Raw genomic sequence first — 16,185 nt, 5'->3', positions numbered from 1 at the left:
CAGTCTGGCGTTTAAAGACACAGCACCTGTTCCAGGGTTAAGTTCTCCCTATTAGTAAATCCAGCAGGCCAATGTATGCTGGTTAGTGTTGTTTTTGGTTTTGGTATAGCACTGGACCAGCACTGATGAAGCTAATTGACTTATTGGTTACCAGCAACCATAACACAAGATTGGCTTTTGATCACCTATACTGGTCTTTTCAATATATCTCCAAATATATCTTTTTTTTCTCCTCAGTGTTTTCCCTTTTGTGTGAAATAACAAAGAACATGTTTAAGTGTAACAGTCAAAAAGTCTTTATATATGAAGCAATAACAAAAAGGCAACTGGTTACTGTAAAGCTGACATGAAAGTAATTGAGCTTTATTCCAAGACATTAACATTGTTAACAAGATTGTTGATTCTCTGGACATTAAACACAAACTTGGTTTTGCAGAACAGTGAATTTGTAACTGAATTGCTGAGATATTCCTGCACATGTACATCTGTACACTTCTTAAATGTTCCCAGAGTTGAAGTGAAAAATGACATAGGTATAGAAGTCAACCAAGAATATGCATTCCTTAAAAATATTGTATTAGCAAGGGATTTATGTACATGAGTAGTATGAATTTAGCATGATCACTGTGTCGAATTATGGCACACAGAATGTACTAAACAAATTTACTGTACACAGTAGCCTATTGAAACATACATATCTAATAAACACAATCTGGAATGTTAAAAAAAGTTAACAAATGATCAAACACAGCTAAATGTGCAACATTTTTGTTTCTTAATATGTTGTACATTTACACTATAGCATAAAGTCCTGAGAGATTTCAGAAGATCATTATCATTATTTAAAACCAAACTAAACGTAAAAATACAAGAGGCTTTTTATATCATCAACAAAAGCTCACCTCTGCTGAAAACAGGTCAGCGTGTTAGTTATTTATATATATATATATATATATATATATATATATATATATATATATATATATATATATATATATATATACTGTATATATATTTCTAAGAGAGTGAAATACTCTCATTTATACATTTCTATGGCACCAAACAATCAATCATTTAGTAGATTACAGTGTTTCACTTTACAACATTTGTATTTTAAGGTGCCATGATGCTCAATTGTTTGTTCCCTGACAGATGGCCAGTTAGGCGGTGGACTCCACATAGTTACCAGGAAAATAACCCCTAACCCCATGCAGAAATCCCTCACACCAGCCATCCTCATTTCTGCTGGTAACGTAGATGATATCTCCCTCCTGAAAGACCAAGTCACCAGTCTTGCCTGTGTCAAAGCTGTATAGTGCCACCACTTGGTAAGAAAAAAAATAATTACAAAAGGATATCAGTAACTATTAGTAACTGCAGAGCTGTTTTTTAATGTGGGGAACTCGTAGGCTCAAATGCTGCATGCCACTACAAATGCTTCCTAAAAAGTGTCAGCTGAATAATACAGAAGTCAATACAGACTGTCAATACAGCAATTCTGCAAACACCTAATGCTACGATATGCTTTATGCTATTCATAATGCAAATCATTTACTTGTATAACCACATCCTCTTTACAAAAAAATTAGTTTGACTAAAATAAGTTGACTACCTTTCTCCAAATAGTCAGCTGGTGCGGACATGTCATAATCAATAGGGGGAGGTAGAGGGGGCATGTCCTCAAAGTCATCAAAACGTTCAACTGGTGGCGATGGGGGCGGAGCAGGAATCTCAAGGTCTAGATTGCATCGACATACAATGTTAACATATACAGTACTGAAAACACTAGAGCAGAGAGAATGCTGTTCTTCATCCTCATGAAAATTCTTCACCCTTATGTCGGTCCAAACATGTGTGAACTCATCTTGTGAAACAAAAGGTAGGAACTGACAGCCTCAGTCACCATTCACTTTAACTGTATGGAAAAAGATGCAATGAATGGTGACTGAGGCTGTCAGTTCCTAATATTTGTGTTTGGAACAACATGAGGGTGAGAAAATGATGACAGAATATTCAGTTTTGGTTGAACTATCCCTTTAAAGGTGAAATGTGTAATCTCTGAGCCACAAGCAGCAGAAGATAATAATACTGTATGATCTCAGTGGGCTTCCATGTGTTTGAAAACAAATATTATTTTCCATTTGGTGCTGCTAGTGGCACAGAAACTACACACTTTACCTTTAAAGCACCTAACTCATTTGAGTTTTCAAAAAAGATCTAACTTCACTGAGGATGTAGCCATGAGAACAAGTGTTGTGTCATGTTGTCTGCAGGAGTGGCGTGATGAGAGGTCAAATAATATGTTGATTTGGCTTGCTGAAGCACGGACTAGACTGAGAAGTGGTAGATAGAAAACAAGAGAGTCACAGCAATGCACAAACACACTTATGGCACACTTACCCAGATGCTCCAGGCGGGCAGGGATCCTGCACAATGGGCTCAGTGAAGTGGGTGGAGCCAAAGGAGGCGGGTATGGAGGGGGTGGGGGTATCATGACTGACAGGTGTGTAGATGACATGGACATGATATGTAGAAACATGATACCAACTAATAAAACTGTCCAATTTAGAGGCCCATTTTTCTATGCAAATAAATATTCTAAACTCTGTTTCAGTGTTAAACATAATAATAAAACAAAATAGTCTTTGAGAGCTAGCTAGGTATGGTTAAATTCAAATCTATTTTTGTTTTTTGATTCAAGAAGAGAAACTACCAATGAAATCTGAGACAGGGCTTTAATGAATCAGGTCTCAGGAAAGAGCAGGGCCTTACGTGATTGAGCAGAAGGCAGAAAAAGGGAGCGTGTGTAGAGCGAGCGAGCACTGGGGCCCATGCGGACCCTCATAGAGAGAGAGCGAGAGCTAGGAGGATGACGTCGCACTCGCGAACGCCGAGAACGCGGAGCTGAGTGAGAAAACGAGACAGGTGTGAAAACAAAAGCGTACAAAAAGACCACAGACACAAATAAAAGCAACACCATCAAAAAGGCCATAGATTAAATAAGTGGTAAGACAAAGCATACGTCCAATCATTCAAACTAAGCATTTTGAAGACAGACATATTGCTGATAGATAAAAGAACCGCAGACATTTATAAACTAAACATTTTATAACTTATTTTTAAACAAATAGTTCGGATTCTAAATTCTTATTGAAAGAACCATGTTCAAACCATTGTAAAATGACAACACATTCACTTTGAACCTCCAAAAGCACATAAAGGCAGCATAAAAGTAATACATATGACTCCAGTGGTTAAATCCATGTCTTCAGAAGCGATATGATTGGTGTGGGTGAGAAACAAATCACTATTTAAGAGGTTTTGTTTTTTACGATCAATCTTCACTTTCACTTTCACATTCTTCTTCTTTTGTTTTTGGTGATTCACATTCATTTCACCTACTGGGCAGAGAATTTATAGTAAAAAAGGACTTAAATATTGATCTGTTTCTCATCCACACCTATCATATCGCTTCTGAAGACATGGATTAAAACACTGGAGTCATATGGATTAATTTTATCCAGCCTTTGTGTGCTTTTTGGAGCTTCAAAATGTTGGTACCCATTCACTTGCATTGGTAGGATCTACAGAGCTGAGATCTTCATTTCCGTTCAGCAGAAGAAAGAAAGTCATACACATCTGGGATGACATTAGAGTGAGTAAATTATGAGAACATTTTCATTTTTGGGTGAACTATTACTTTATGCAAAATACAAGCTTTAGATGAACTTGCACTTTTTGTTTGGCCATTTTTGTACCTTCAATGTTCTCATCCCCAGGCAGAGGTGGTGGGGCTGGAAGATCAAGGCCGTCAGAGGTTGGTGGAGGAGGTATGTCACTGGGAGGTGCTGGCAGAGGAAATCCATTCTCTTCGGCCACTAGACAAAAACTCAGATCTATTACAATTCTCAAACACTATAGCTCTTACACATAAATTTAGATTTTAACTATTTTCATTCAATTCTTTCCCTTTGACCCTAAGCTTCTAAAACCTTTGAATGACCTGGAATGTTGTTGATGCTGAAATGTGTCAACCAGACCCAAACTAACCTGTTTCAAGAGGTGGAGCTGGTGGAGGAGGTGGTATGGTCATCAGGCTGCTTGGATCAGATGTGTTCGCTGAAGTGGGCATAGGAGGGGGTGGAGGAATGTCGGCACAGTCAAGTGGAGGAGGTGGAGGTGGACCAGTATCCTGCACATGATACTGCTCTACTTCTGTCTCCATCAGTGGGGGCGGAGGGGGTGGGCCTTCATCCAGCAGGGTGCTAATGATGTCACCACTACCATCAGAGCTGATGGGCCAGCTGGGCACTACTGGAGGTGGTACGGCTTTACCAAAGCTTGAACTGAAATAAAAAAAGTTAATCAATTTACAAAACTGTGAATTTAGTATTACAGTAAGAAACATTAAAAGGATAGTTCACCCAAAAATACAAACACAAAAGAAGATGTTAGGCAGAATGACAGCTTCAGTCATCATTCACTTATACAGTATTGCTTATATCTTTTTTCCATAGAATGACAGTGAATGGTGAATGAGATTAACATTCTGCCTAACATCCCCCTTTCTATGAAAGGAAGAATGTCATATGGATTTTGAACAACATGAGGGTGAGTGAATAGATTCAAAGATTTTTTCTATTTTTTTGGTTAACTATCCCTTTAAACCTTTACTAGAAGCAAAAGTAAACATATTATCTGCTCTTACGCGATTGAATTGTCATTAAGTGAGTTGACGGATGCTCCATGGGACAGAGTGGGCACCACAGGGCATTGGACAGGCTCTGGAGGACGGCTGCCCCGACTGCGACACAGAAACACATATTGAGACTGCAACAAACCACAAATTGAGTTCTGTCAAACAGTTAATATTAGATGTGTACTTCCACATTTTATTTAGTGTGCATTGTAGGGAGGAGAAACATGGTACTGTATGCTTGTGCTGAGACATTGAGGTTACCACAGTGTTTTCAGTCTGTGCAAACAGAGGAAGTGGGTAGAACAAAACTAAAATCACTTCCTGTAGAAAGGCTCTCTAACTAAGGAGGAAGAGGAACAGTAGCATGAGACGTGTAGGGTTAGTATACTGTAGGTATGGATGTTATGAACGCATTTACATGCAAGTTCTTACACCGATTATGCTTAATAAGCAGACAATGTGTGTGGTCATATAAGTGCATTAAATGGCTTTCCTTTATTGGTGTAATGACATAAATGGCTTAAGAATAAATTGTTTGACACGGGTAGATTTTTGCCCATTACCCTGACTTAACGTTGCATGTAACCACACTTTACCAGCGTTCTTACTGGCTTATCCAATGTCTGCAAGTGTTGTGTGCATGCTTCTTCGTGGTTTGATGTCAAAAGCAGAGAATTACCAGATTATGTCAAATCTCATGTAAACGTTATTTCCCTATCTGTCACTCGATATCATGACACTAGGGGACACAACGTCTCATTCCCTCCATCAGGGAACGGAGGTTACGAAAGTAACCAGGACGTTTCTTGCTTTGTCTGTTTTTTTTTGTCTGCATATTGGTGTGTATGTAAGTGGGCTTGTTTACAGTGGAGTATATTATCCAGAATAATGTTGCTGAGCCTAGACCTGACCAACTGAAGCAACCCCAGATCATAACACTGCCTCCAGAGGCTTGTACAGTTGGAATAGGGTAAATCTGGACTCATCAGACCACATGACCTTTTTCCATTGCTTCACAGTCCAATCTTTATGCTCCATAGCAAATTGAAGTTGTTTTTCCTGATTAGCCTCACTAACAAGTGGCTTTCTTGTGGCCACAAGGCTGTTAGTCCCAATCCTGTAAATTCACGTCGCATTGTGCGTGTGGAAATGCTCTTACTTTCACTATTAAACACAGCCGTGAGTTGTACTGTCAGTTTTTTACAATGTGACTTCACCAAGCGTTTTAGTGATCTCCGATCAAGATTTTTTTCTGCAAAGCTGACGGTTCACCACTATCCTTCCAAGTTTTAATAATGCGTTGGACAGTTCTTAACCCAATTACAGTGATTTCAGCGAGCAATCTCCTTAGTTGTTTTCTTTGCTTGATGCAGGCCAATAATTTGCCCTTCTGAAACACAGTAACATCCTTTCCACGACCACAAGATATGTCTTCCGACATGGTTGTTTAAGAAATGAGAAGCTACACACTGCATCAGTTAGGGTTAAAAGAATTGTTGCCAAATGAAACATATTAATCACTGCAATAATGATCCAATCATAGGCTCTTAAGTATCTGCTTATTTAAATCCAAAAGGTGACTTTTTCTTTGGGCCAGTCAGTATATATATATATATATATATATATATATATATATATATACACACACACACACACACACCAAAAAAGTTATCACTCAGTAAGGGCTAGCTAGATTGAGATCAAATGTTGGTTTGCAGTTAATGATCAACTTATTATTCAAATTATCAACTGATCCCATAAAGTAATTAAAAAGATTGGTTTAATCATTGTTTCTTACCATAAAGTATATACCACAAATATGTTACTTCTTGAGTGGAGCAATTTGTAACAGGGTTGCAGAGCTGTTAAAATGTGGGACACAGCTAAATATTATATTTTTGGTCATTCAAATTATTTAATAAATAAGCTCTTTACTACAAAAAATATTTTCAACTGATCTTGTCACGATTATGACACATATAAGACAGATACAAACATATGATGCATTTAATATGACGACCTACTTGGTTAATTTTATGATAGATCATATTTTAACATATCTAATAGTTCTCCCTCTCACAATTTAAAACTAATGTTTCTATTAAAGTAATGGGACACCAAAGTGTACACTATTCATGGAAAATGGCAGATATGATGACTACCATGATAGGTAGTGACAGGGCTGTTAAAGTTGTGTGGGCGGCCAGAGATTGTGGAGAGAATAAATAAACGTAAATGTCATTCTAATGCTGCCTGACTGCAGATGTGACAGATGAGAACAAGAGAACCTGAGCGCATTGGACTTACCTCAGTATGCTGCTGCTGCGGGTCATGGTCGCTGTTTTTAACTGTGGCTGCCCAGAATCCTGAAAACAACAAATCTGCCTATTAGTGGTTTCTAGTGGGAATTAATTTATACTGCAAATCAAGAAAAAAAAAAAAAAAAAACACAAACACAAACCAGCTAAAGACTGACCACCCTGACTCCATATTGGCATTAGTCATCTACTCATGTTCAACCACTTAACCACTGTGTTTTTCTGAGAATGCAAAGCATATTGAACAAGTATTAACTGTGATACACAAGAGCTGATGGGTCAGTCAGTAATGTCTGTATTAATGTAAATGACTGCACTGTGTGCTAAAACCATGAAGTGAATAAATGAACAAACAGTGGCCCCAAAAAGTATTTGGACACTTTAACCACTCTTAAAAATGTATGAATGTCTTTGCATTATATAACAAAATATCAAAGCAAAATTCATTTATTTAAAGAAAGATAAAGCAACAGATATATTGTTCAAAATTAAGACAACATCAGATAATAGACAAAGACATAGACGAACTAATTTAAATACACTTGTGATGACTGTTACTGTAGGTAACCAGTGTGAACTTGAGAGGAACTGACTTCATACATTCACTAAAAATTGAAACCAGATGAATAAACTTAATTGTGAAAATGGCTGAGAAAAGTGATGTTAGTTCTGAGAAAAGCATATGCCACTTTGTATAATGTTTTGCTATTTAATATACTGCAATTCATAAAATTTAAGAGTGACTCAAAAGTGTCCAAATACTTTTTAGGGTCATTGTATACAAACAGCATAAACTTAAAATTAACATTTCAAATGAAAAACTGCCTCCTAAGAGTATATGAAAAATGTGTTTGTGCTTAAGTGTACATGCATACATGTATACCGTAAGCCTAGGTGTGCATGATACTGTAAGTGATAGACTTCCTAAATATGTGTCCTTTAACAGTTTTCTGTGGCTTTGTGCCTATCTTTTGCAGGCATGCCATGTGCTGCATTCTTGTGAAATTCTTGTAGCTTTGTGGTTGTTTGTCAGCTGCTGCAAAGACCTTGCAGGGTATCAATGAACTAGCTTAGCATGGGTACCACCAATTAATGACTCTCGTAGTTTTTCCCACACTACTTAGTGGCTAGAAGCCAGCCAACTGTGTGTGTGTGTTTGAGGGAACAGAAGGGAGTAAAGAAGGTAGCAAAAGAGAGTATTTGAATGCACAGTTGCTGTGAGTGCACTCTTAATTGAGGTCAGCCTAACTGCTTTATAGCAGGATGCGGTCAAGTGTGACAATGCAACAATGGATTGTACAAAATTTCAACTTACAGACAATAAATACTTCATACAATTTATTTTTCTCATTTTTTTGCTGTTAAGATATTGAAAGTTCCATGTTGAAACAGTTCAAATGTAAACATTGTAATTTTAACATCACTTAAATCACATTTTAGCAGAACAAGAGAAGATATAGAGCTAGACCAGAATATTAAATGTGCTTTCAATGTAATTATGAATCACAAATAATTACAGTTACAGTTGAACTAACTACTTCCATTGCATTAGAGTAAATGGCAGGATGTGCTCACCTTCACACCGTGGCCTACAGAGTCCAGGCTAGAGAAAGAGATGGGTGTGCGGGTGAACTTGGGCTTGGGCTGTGTACTTTTTGCAGGGGGGACAATCTTGTGATTTCGAGGAACCCTCTTGGCAACCGTGAAAACTCCAATCTCTCGACGAGCCACCTTCTCTCTGTGCATATCCACCGTCTGCATACAAGCACAGATACTGGGAATCTGACACCTGGATAACTCTTCTAAAGGGGCGGACACACTAGACTTCGAACATGAGAAATTACTTCAGACACCGCAATGGAACGTACTGTACATGATGTCATGCTCAAGGGCTTCTGGTTTTAATAAACAATAAATCACAAATGTAAAATAATATCATATTCAAAATGGTAAAAAATATACCAGGGGTTGGGGGGTTGGGGTGGATGGGTTGGTGCTGGGGGGATTAGGGTTGACCACTGCTGCGGGAATAACAATTTTGTCATTACTTTCGTTAACAAGATTAACACAGAATACGATTGTTTGACAGCACTTAACAGGGGGTGCTGCAACGCCCCTACTTCACACGGCTATGGTCTACTCACTTTCCTGCAACAATAAAACACACAGCTTTTAAATATGTAATCTTTGTATTGAGCCAAGAGTATTTGTGTTGGTCACACATCTTATTTTTATTCATATTCGCAGGTCAAAGTTAATCGAACTTAAACATTCCGGTCTCCCATGTTCAGATGCATTTGAATGGAAGTGAATGGGGCACAAAATGAAGTGTGATCTCACCTGAATTGAATATTCTGGGTTCAATACAAGTTAAGCTCAGTCGACAGCATTTGTGGCATAATGCTGACTTCCACAAAAAATAATTTTAACTCACCCCTCATTTTCTTTTTTTTTCTTAAAAAAAAAAAAAAAAAAAAAGAGACACAATGGAAGTGGATGGGGCCAGTATTTAAAGGGTTTAAAGGCAGAAATGTGAAGCTTAAAATTTTATAAAAGCGCTTACATTAATTCTTCTGTTAAAACTTGTGTATTATTTGAGCTGTAAAGTTGTTTAAATCATTGTTTTTATGGTCATGTTTTAGGGTTTACTGTGATACATCATCATGGCAACAAAGTTGTAAAATTAGTTACAACTTTATGCAGAAAAGGTTAGCAAGCGAGTTTATTACACTAAAATCACGTTAACACACACATTGTTTACATCTTGTGGTTCTACTTTTATTTTAACAATTACAGATTGGCCCCATTCACTTCCATTGTAAGTGCCTCACTGGAACACAGATTTTTGCTTTTTTTAAAGAAAAGGAGGGACAAGTCAAAATAATTCTTTATGGTAATCAACATTATGCCACAAATGCTGTCGACTGTGCTTAACTTGTATTAAACCCATAATATTCCTTTAAGTCTCAAGTGTACAAGGAACTGATTCTTTAAATGTTTTTACCAATATAATGGGCCTGTTACGATATTAGCTACTTCCTGAAACACTAATCTCGCTCTTCCTCGCAAGTCAAGTGAAGTCAAAATGTATTTATAAAGCACGTTTAAAAACAACAGCAGTTGATCAAAAGTGCTGTACAGTCCGATAAAACAACATTTAAAAGGAAAAATATAGAAACAATAAGACAATGTAAAAAAAAAAAAAGACAAAACAATAACAGGCAAATACATCAACTCATTAAAAAGTATCAAAAGATTTAAATGAAGATTTAAAAATGGCTAGTGAAGGACTGGACCTCACGTGAAAGGGGAGACTGTTCCAGAGCTTGGGGGCAACAACAGAAAAGGCATGTCAAAAATGACTCCAAGATTTTTTACATGCCTATGTATGTTAGAGGAAAGTGGATCTAAAAGGGCTTCAAGGGCAGGGGAGAGCCTAAAATAATAACTTTCATTTTACTTTCATTTAACTGCAGAACATTTTTGCCATCCAACATTTAATGTCCTCAAGACAATTAATGAGTCTCAAAAGGACAGCCCATAGACAGGGTGAGAAGGATCCCCATTACCCCAGGTCTACTTGTTACAGCTCTTCCTGGGTGCTGGACAGACAATAGAGAACAATCAGGGTCTAAACTTTGCCTCTGAATGAGAGAACAGTGGCCCTTTCATTCCAAGTCTGGGAGCTGGCTTACCCCCTCTTAGCCTTGCCTCAGGTGACCTGGTTAGGCAGGCCGGGCACGGAGTGTGCTGGAATGCTATACTGGAGTCCCAGCCGGGGGGGGGGGGGTTGGATTTGGTGGCATGGAGTATTATCACCCTGGTGACAGGGGCCCCAAACAGTGAGTACCTACACTGAGCTTTGGGGCATTATTACTACAGTATTTTGTCCTTAGTACTTTATAGCAGAGCAGCATTCCCTGAGAGACATGTGATTATGCAATCAAGCAATTTCATTACTGTAATGTCTATAATGTTCTATTAAGTTTTTGGTCAGGAAAAAATAACAGCCTTTTAAAAAAGTTTCATATTCAGATAAAATGTGTGACAAGAAACCTGGTTCCATTCGAATAATTAGAATAATTATTAACCTGACCTAAGGAACGTTATTATTAACCAAAGTTATTATTAACCAAGGAACGTTGTCACATTTTTATCAGGACAGGTTGTCACATGTTTTAAATGTCATAAATGTATACAATTTATCAATTACAATATTTGTAGGCCAAAACAATGTTTTGGTATTTTTAAATCTTCCATTTTCCATTTTTGTTGTTTCATGAGTCATTTTGTGCATCATACTTGTAATACTTTGTTGATAAGCCAATAATAGGCTGCTTAATGCATGCATAGATAAAAAGAAATATATATATATATATATATATATATATATATATATATATATATATATATATATTTGTATTTGGGGGAATACAAAATTCACTGGAGAAAAAAAGTGAAAATTAGCCCAGTCTCCCCTATATATTATAAGTTATCCTGTTTAAAGAGGGTGAATTTGCCAGGTTAATGAAAGCACTTAAAGGGTTAGTTAACCCCCCAAAAAATCAACATTCTCTAATGATTTACTTAACTTATAGCCATCCCAGATGTGTATGACTTTCCTTCTTCAGCAGAACGGAAGTGAAGATTTTTATAAGCAGATTTCAGCTCAGTTTGTCCATACAATGTATGTAAATGGGTGCCATCAGGCTGTTGGCTGTTTGAAGGTCCAAAAGGCATATTTAAGCAGCATAAAAGTAATCCACACGACCCCAGGTGATCAATTAATGTCTTCTGAATCGAATCGATAGGCTTGTGTAAAAAAGAAATCAATAACTAAAACTTTATTCACTTTTTCTCCCAATTTGGAATGCCCAATTCTCAATGTGCTTTTTAAGTCCTCGTGGTCACGTAGTGATTCGCCTCAGTCCGGGTGGCGGAGAACGAATCCCAGTTGCCTCCGCGTCTGAGACCGTCAACCCACGCATCTTATCACGTGGTTTGTTGAGCGCGTTGCCACGGAGACATAGCGCATGTGGAGGCTTCACGCCACCCACCGCGGCAATCACGCTCAACTCACCACGCGCCCCGCTGAGAACGAACCACATTATAGCGACCATGAGGAGTTTACCCCACGTGACTCTACCCTCTCTAGCAACCGGGCCAATTTGGTTGCTTAGGAGACCTGGCTGGAGTCACTCAGCACACCCTGGGATTTGAACTAGCGAGCTAGCGAACTCCAGGGGTGGTAGCCAGCGTATTTTACCACTGAGCTACCCAGGCCCAAACTTTATTAACTTTTAAAAATCGCTTCCTGCCAGATCCGTGACGTAAGTGCAATGGAGCGTTCACGTGAGAAGTCGGAAGCACGTGCTTTGTTTAAAACAGAGGAATGAACGTCACGCAAGAGTTAGTTCATTTCAAACAGCAATCCAGCGCTGGCTGGAAGCAAAGATTTAAAGTTAAAAATGCTTTAATTATCAATTTGTTTCTTAAACAAACCTATCGGTTTGATACAGAAAACATTAATTGATCGGCTGGAGTCGTGTGGATTACTTTTATGCTGCCTAAATATGCCTTTTGGACCTTCAAACAGCCAGCAGCCTGATGGCACCCGTTTAGTTGCATTGTATGGACAAACTGAGCTGAAATCTGCTTATAAAAATCTTCACTTCAGTTCTGCTGAAGAAGGAAAGTCATTCACATCTGGGATGGCTTAAAGGTAAGTAAACCATGAGAGAATTTTCATTTTTGGGTGAACTAACCCTTTAATATTTGTTCCTATAAAATGCTCAAATTTTTCAGCCTCTGGTTATTACAGTTTATTGAAAGAGAACCAAAACCTTGTACTTACTAAGAAAAACAAGGAACCAGCACATCAGCAAAGTGGTGAATTTAGAAGTGTATCCAAATGACTAACTTCCATTTTTTTAAATGAGTGCGAAATTGTGGATACAGCTAAACAAATTTCTCAGAGTCAACACTTTAGGACTGAACTGCTTTGCACTGTGACTCAAAACATAGTCAGATTTTCTGTACTGTGATAATGTGACCATTACAAATTTGTTCTGAGACTAAACAAAAAAAGGTTGAACAAATTTGCACTAGTGGTCTGATTACACACGACAATGTCCACAGAAATACAAGCAGTTAGGCAGGACCATAACCATAACCATCATAAACATTGGGTAGGACATGTCTTCTCCAATAGTAAGATTAGTGGTCAAACCACATTGGTATTTATATACGGTTGATTCTTAAATTATTAAATTTCCCCCAATCGTGTTAACACTTGTGCTGTAAGATGCAGTATTCATGTGAGGAGGGACCAATACCTGTCCAATCAGGTTGATGGAGGACTCTATCTTGCGGAGCTGTAGTGTCTGTGCATCTAGCAGTTTGAGCACATTGGTAGCCAGGGAGCTGATCTGATAGGCCACACTAGCCAAGGACTGGGTAGTGAAGGCCTTGGTCTCCTCCAGTGCTTTGTTGGTGTCATTACCAGACTGTATTGAGTAGAAACATCCTTTAATTAAATTATTATACAGAAATTACATTTAAATGCAGCTAAACAGTCAGGTTAGTCAAACTTCATCTTCATTTACAGTATGCCTACAACTAGCCACAGCATTACTGCATAATCATGGTGTTGCATGTGAGCACTTACACAATAAATAAGTCAGTACACATAAAATAAACTGCATTAACTATTTCACAGCGAACTGGAGTTCTTACTGCCATTGCCCTTCTTTAATATTCTGTGGCAAACAGAAAAGGGGACACATTTTTCATTCCAAGTAGCCTACAAGATGACTTCTGCTGCTGAACACACACATACACAAAAGACACCAAGGTTTGAGTCAGAAATGGTCTCCATTGTAAGGAAGACGGGATTGCTGTACTTCATCTTCCTTCCTGAATAATGTAACCTCAGTCTTATAAACAGCAAACTTGAGTGTAAACAGGTCAGATCAAACTGTATAAGTTCAGCTGTTTTTCCTGGCTTCTATCTGTTCTAACTGCAGTTTCCACAACAAAAAAAAAAGTTCCCTAAATGAAACTAATCTTGGCAGCATTCACCTTTAGTTATAACACGTATGAGTACCGTCATAGAATAGAAAACTCTATTTTTGTTTATATGAATATGTGTGATAACGTCACTCAAGCATGCCATTGATTAACTAAAGTTTTTATTGTTGTTTTTATATAACACATCTGATCATTTTAAACTTCTCGTTGTCCACATCTCAGAGTGAATCTGAAGTGTGATGTGAATCTGTTGCATCTCTCATTTCAGTGTCTTACCTGCAGGTAGTTGCTCTCGCAGTATTCAGCTACTTTGTGTAAATTGTCGTAGTTGTCTAAAAGTGCTTTACGAGAAGAGGGGGCCTCCTCCAGTATTTTTGTAATTTCTTCGCCGTAGTTTTGGTCCTTCATTGCGCGACAGGCTGAGAGAGACACGTTCAAGAGCAACTGCAGGAACCTCCCTGTGACAGCGACCTACTGATGTCTGTCAGTCAGGTTACTATCCGCCTTCTTCTGTCACAAACGAGAAGCTCGCCGCACATATCTGACCAGAAAGTGTGAACGCATGAGGAAATGATGCCAACTTAAATTACCAAATTAATGTGATTTAAATATGTCGTTATTAAGTAGCCACTAAAATGACTGGACCCCGAAACGTTACTTGTTATACTCCAGTTATTTCGCAAACGGGTAATGAACCTGTAAAAGCTACTGGCTCCATCAGTGGCTGTGAGCTCTTAAATGCGTGGTGAAGAATCGCCCTCATGCGGTTGAATCACACAGTGCAAACTTGTCTGTGATGTTGCTTTTTCTACAGAACATAGTAGGCTAAATATGGCAAATTAGCTATTTAAAACAACTTTTAGTTACTGTGTAATTCACTAAGTACTTTGTTATGTATAACAGTCATGTTGACATTAAATGTCTAGTGGTGTGATGTTATGCTCTATCTAAAAATAGCATTTTAAAAAAATGTTTTATTCTTTTATAAACATTATGTATGCACCTCTATAATTTCATTTAAGGAACATTCTGGGTTCAATACAAGTTAAACTCAATCGACAGCATTTTTTGCATGATGTTGATTACTACTAAAATCGTTTTGAATTGTCCCTCATCTTTAAAAAGAAAAAGGCAAAAATCTGTTACAGTGAGGCACTTAAAATGGAAGTGAATGGGGCCAATCCATAAACATTAAAATACTGACTGTTTCAAATGTATAGCCACAAGACATAAACATTATGTGTTAACATGATTTTAGTGTAATAAAATCGCTTACTAAAAAATGTTTTGTGTAAAATTATATCCAATTTTACAACTTCGTTGCCATGACGATGTAACGCCATAAACCCTAAAATGATTGTAAAAACGACATACAGCTTTTACGATTTTACAACTTTACAGCTCAAATAATACTCTGAAGAATTAATATAAGTGCTTTTATGAATTATAAGCTATACATTTCTGCCTTTAAACCCTCCAAAATATGGCCCCATTTACTTCCATTGTAAGTGCCTCGTTCACTGTAACCTCAATTTTTAACCTGGAAGGGACAAGTCAAAATAATTTTTGTGGTAATCAACATTATGCCACAAAAGCTCTCAATTGAGCTTAACTTGTATGTAAAGCCGGAAAATTCCTTTAATACATTTTTGCCTTTTTATTAATATAGAGACTACATGGAATATTCATCTGTCACACCTGTATTTGAAAAGGCAAAAAAAAAAAAAAAGGCAAAAAAAACTGGCAAAAAAACGATTAAACCTGTGACGAGGAGGAGGGTGTGGCCAGGCCATGATGATGCACGGCCTGCGCTGAAACAGCTGATCAGCGGGAGAGTGAAATAAAGGAGAGCCGAAGGCGCCAGTTCAAGAGAGAGAGAGAAAGACACACACGCAGCCGCGTTGCATATGTGTCTGTGTTTTATGTTGAGTTTCTTATTAAACATTATGTTTACTGTTTAGCCGGTTCCCGCCTCCTCCTTGCTCGTCCTTTATCTGTCACAACATGGATAATTAACTTGCAGTTGATGCATACACTTTTCCTTATACATTCATATACATTTTAATCTAAACCTTCTGACAGTGATTAATTAGTTGTTGTTTTTTTATCTCAAGGATGTAATGCATCAACTACCCACAT

The 16,185-nt window shown here is 37.8% G+C and overlaps 1 protein-coding gene across 2 annotated transcripts; it reads right to left on the bottom strand.

The window, feature by feature from the left end:
- Positions 1-334: 334 nt before the first annotated feature.
- Positions 335-14,733, bottom strand: abi3a (ABI family, member 3a). 2 transcript variants are annotated; one of them, XM_051713260.1, is made up of 11 exons: positions 14,323-14,733; positions 13,353-13,523; positions 8,593-8,772; positions 7,007-7,065; positions 4,709-4,804; positions 4,051-4,346; positions 3,759-3,878; positions 2,773-2,904; positions 2,401-2,496; positions 1,613-1,738; positions 335-1,324 (listed from the first exon to the last, which is right to left on the bottom strand). In XM_051713260.1, exons 1-11 carry the CDS (start codon positions 14,452-14,454, stop codon positions 1,161-1,163), a joined length of 1,572 nt encoding a protein of 523 aa, XP_051569220.1. In that variant the 5' UTR covers positions 14,455-14,733; the 3' UTR covers positions 335-1,160. The 2 variants fall into 2 exon arrangements, with proteins under 2 accessions (XP_051569220.1, XP_051569219.1); XM_051713259.1 differs by lacking the exons at positions 2,401-2,496; positions 2,773-2,904 and having other exon boundaries at positions 14,323-14,727.
- Between the last annotated feature and the right edge of the window lie 1,452 nt (positions 14,734-16,185).

This window comes from Myxocyprinus asiaticus, chromosome 13 (genome assembly GCF_019703515.2).
Source record: "Myxocyprinus asiaticus isolate MX2 ecotype Aquarium Trade chromosome 13, UBuf_Myxa_2, whole genome shotgun sequence".
Classification (NCBI taxonomy): Eukaryota; Metazoa; Chordata; class Actinopteri; order Cypriniformes; family Catostomidae; genus Myxocyprinus; species Myxocyprinus asiaticus.
Note: the sequence above shows the minus strand (reverse complement) of the source record. Positions and strands in the feature narration are given on the sequence as shown.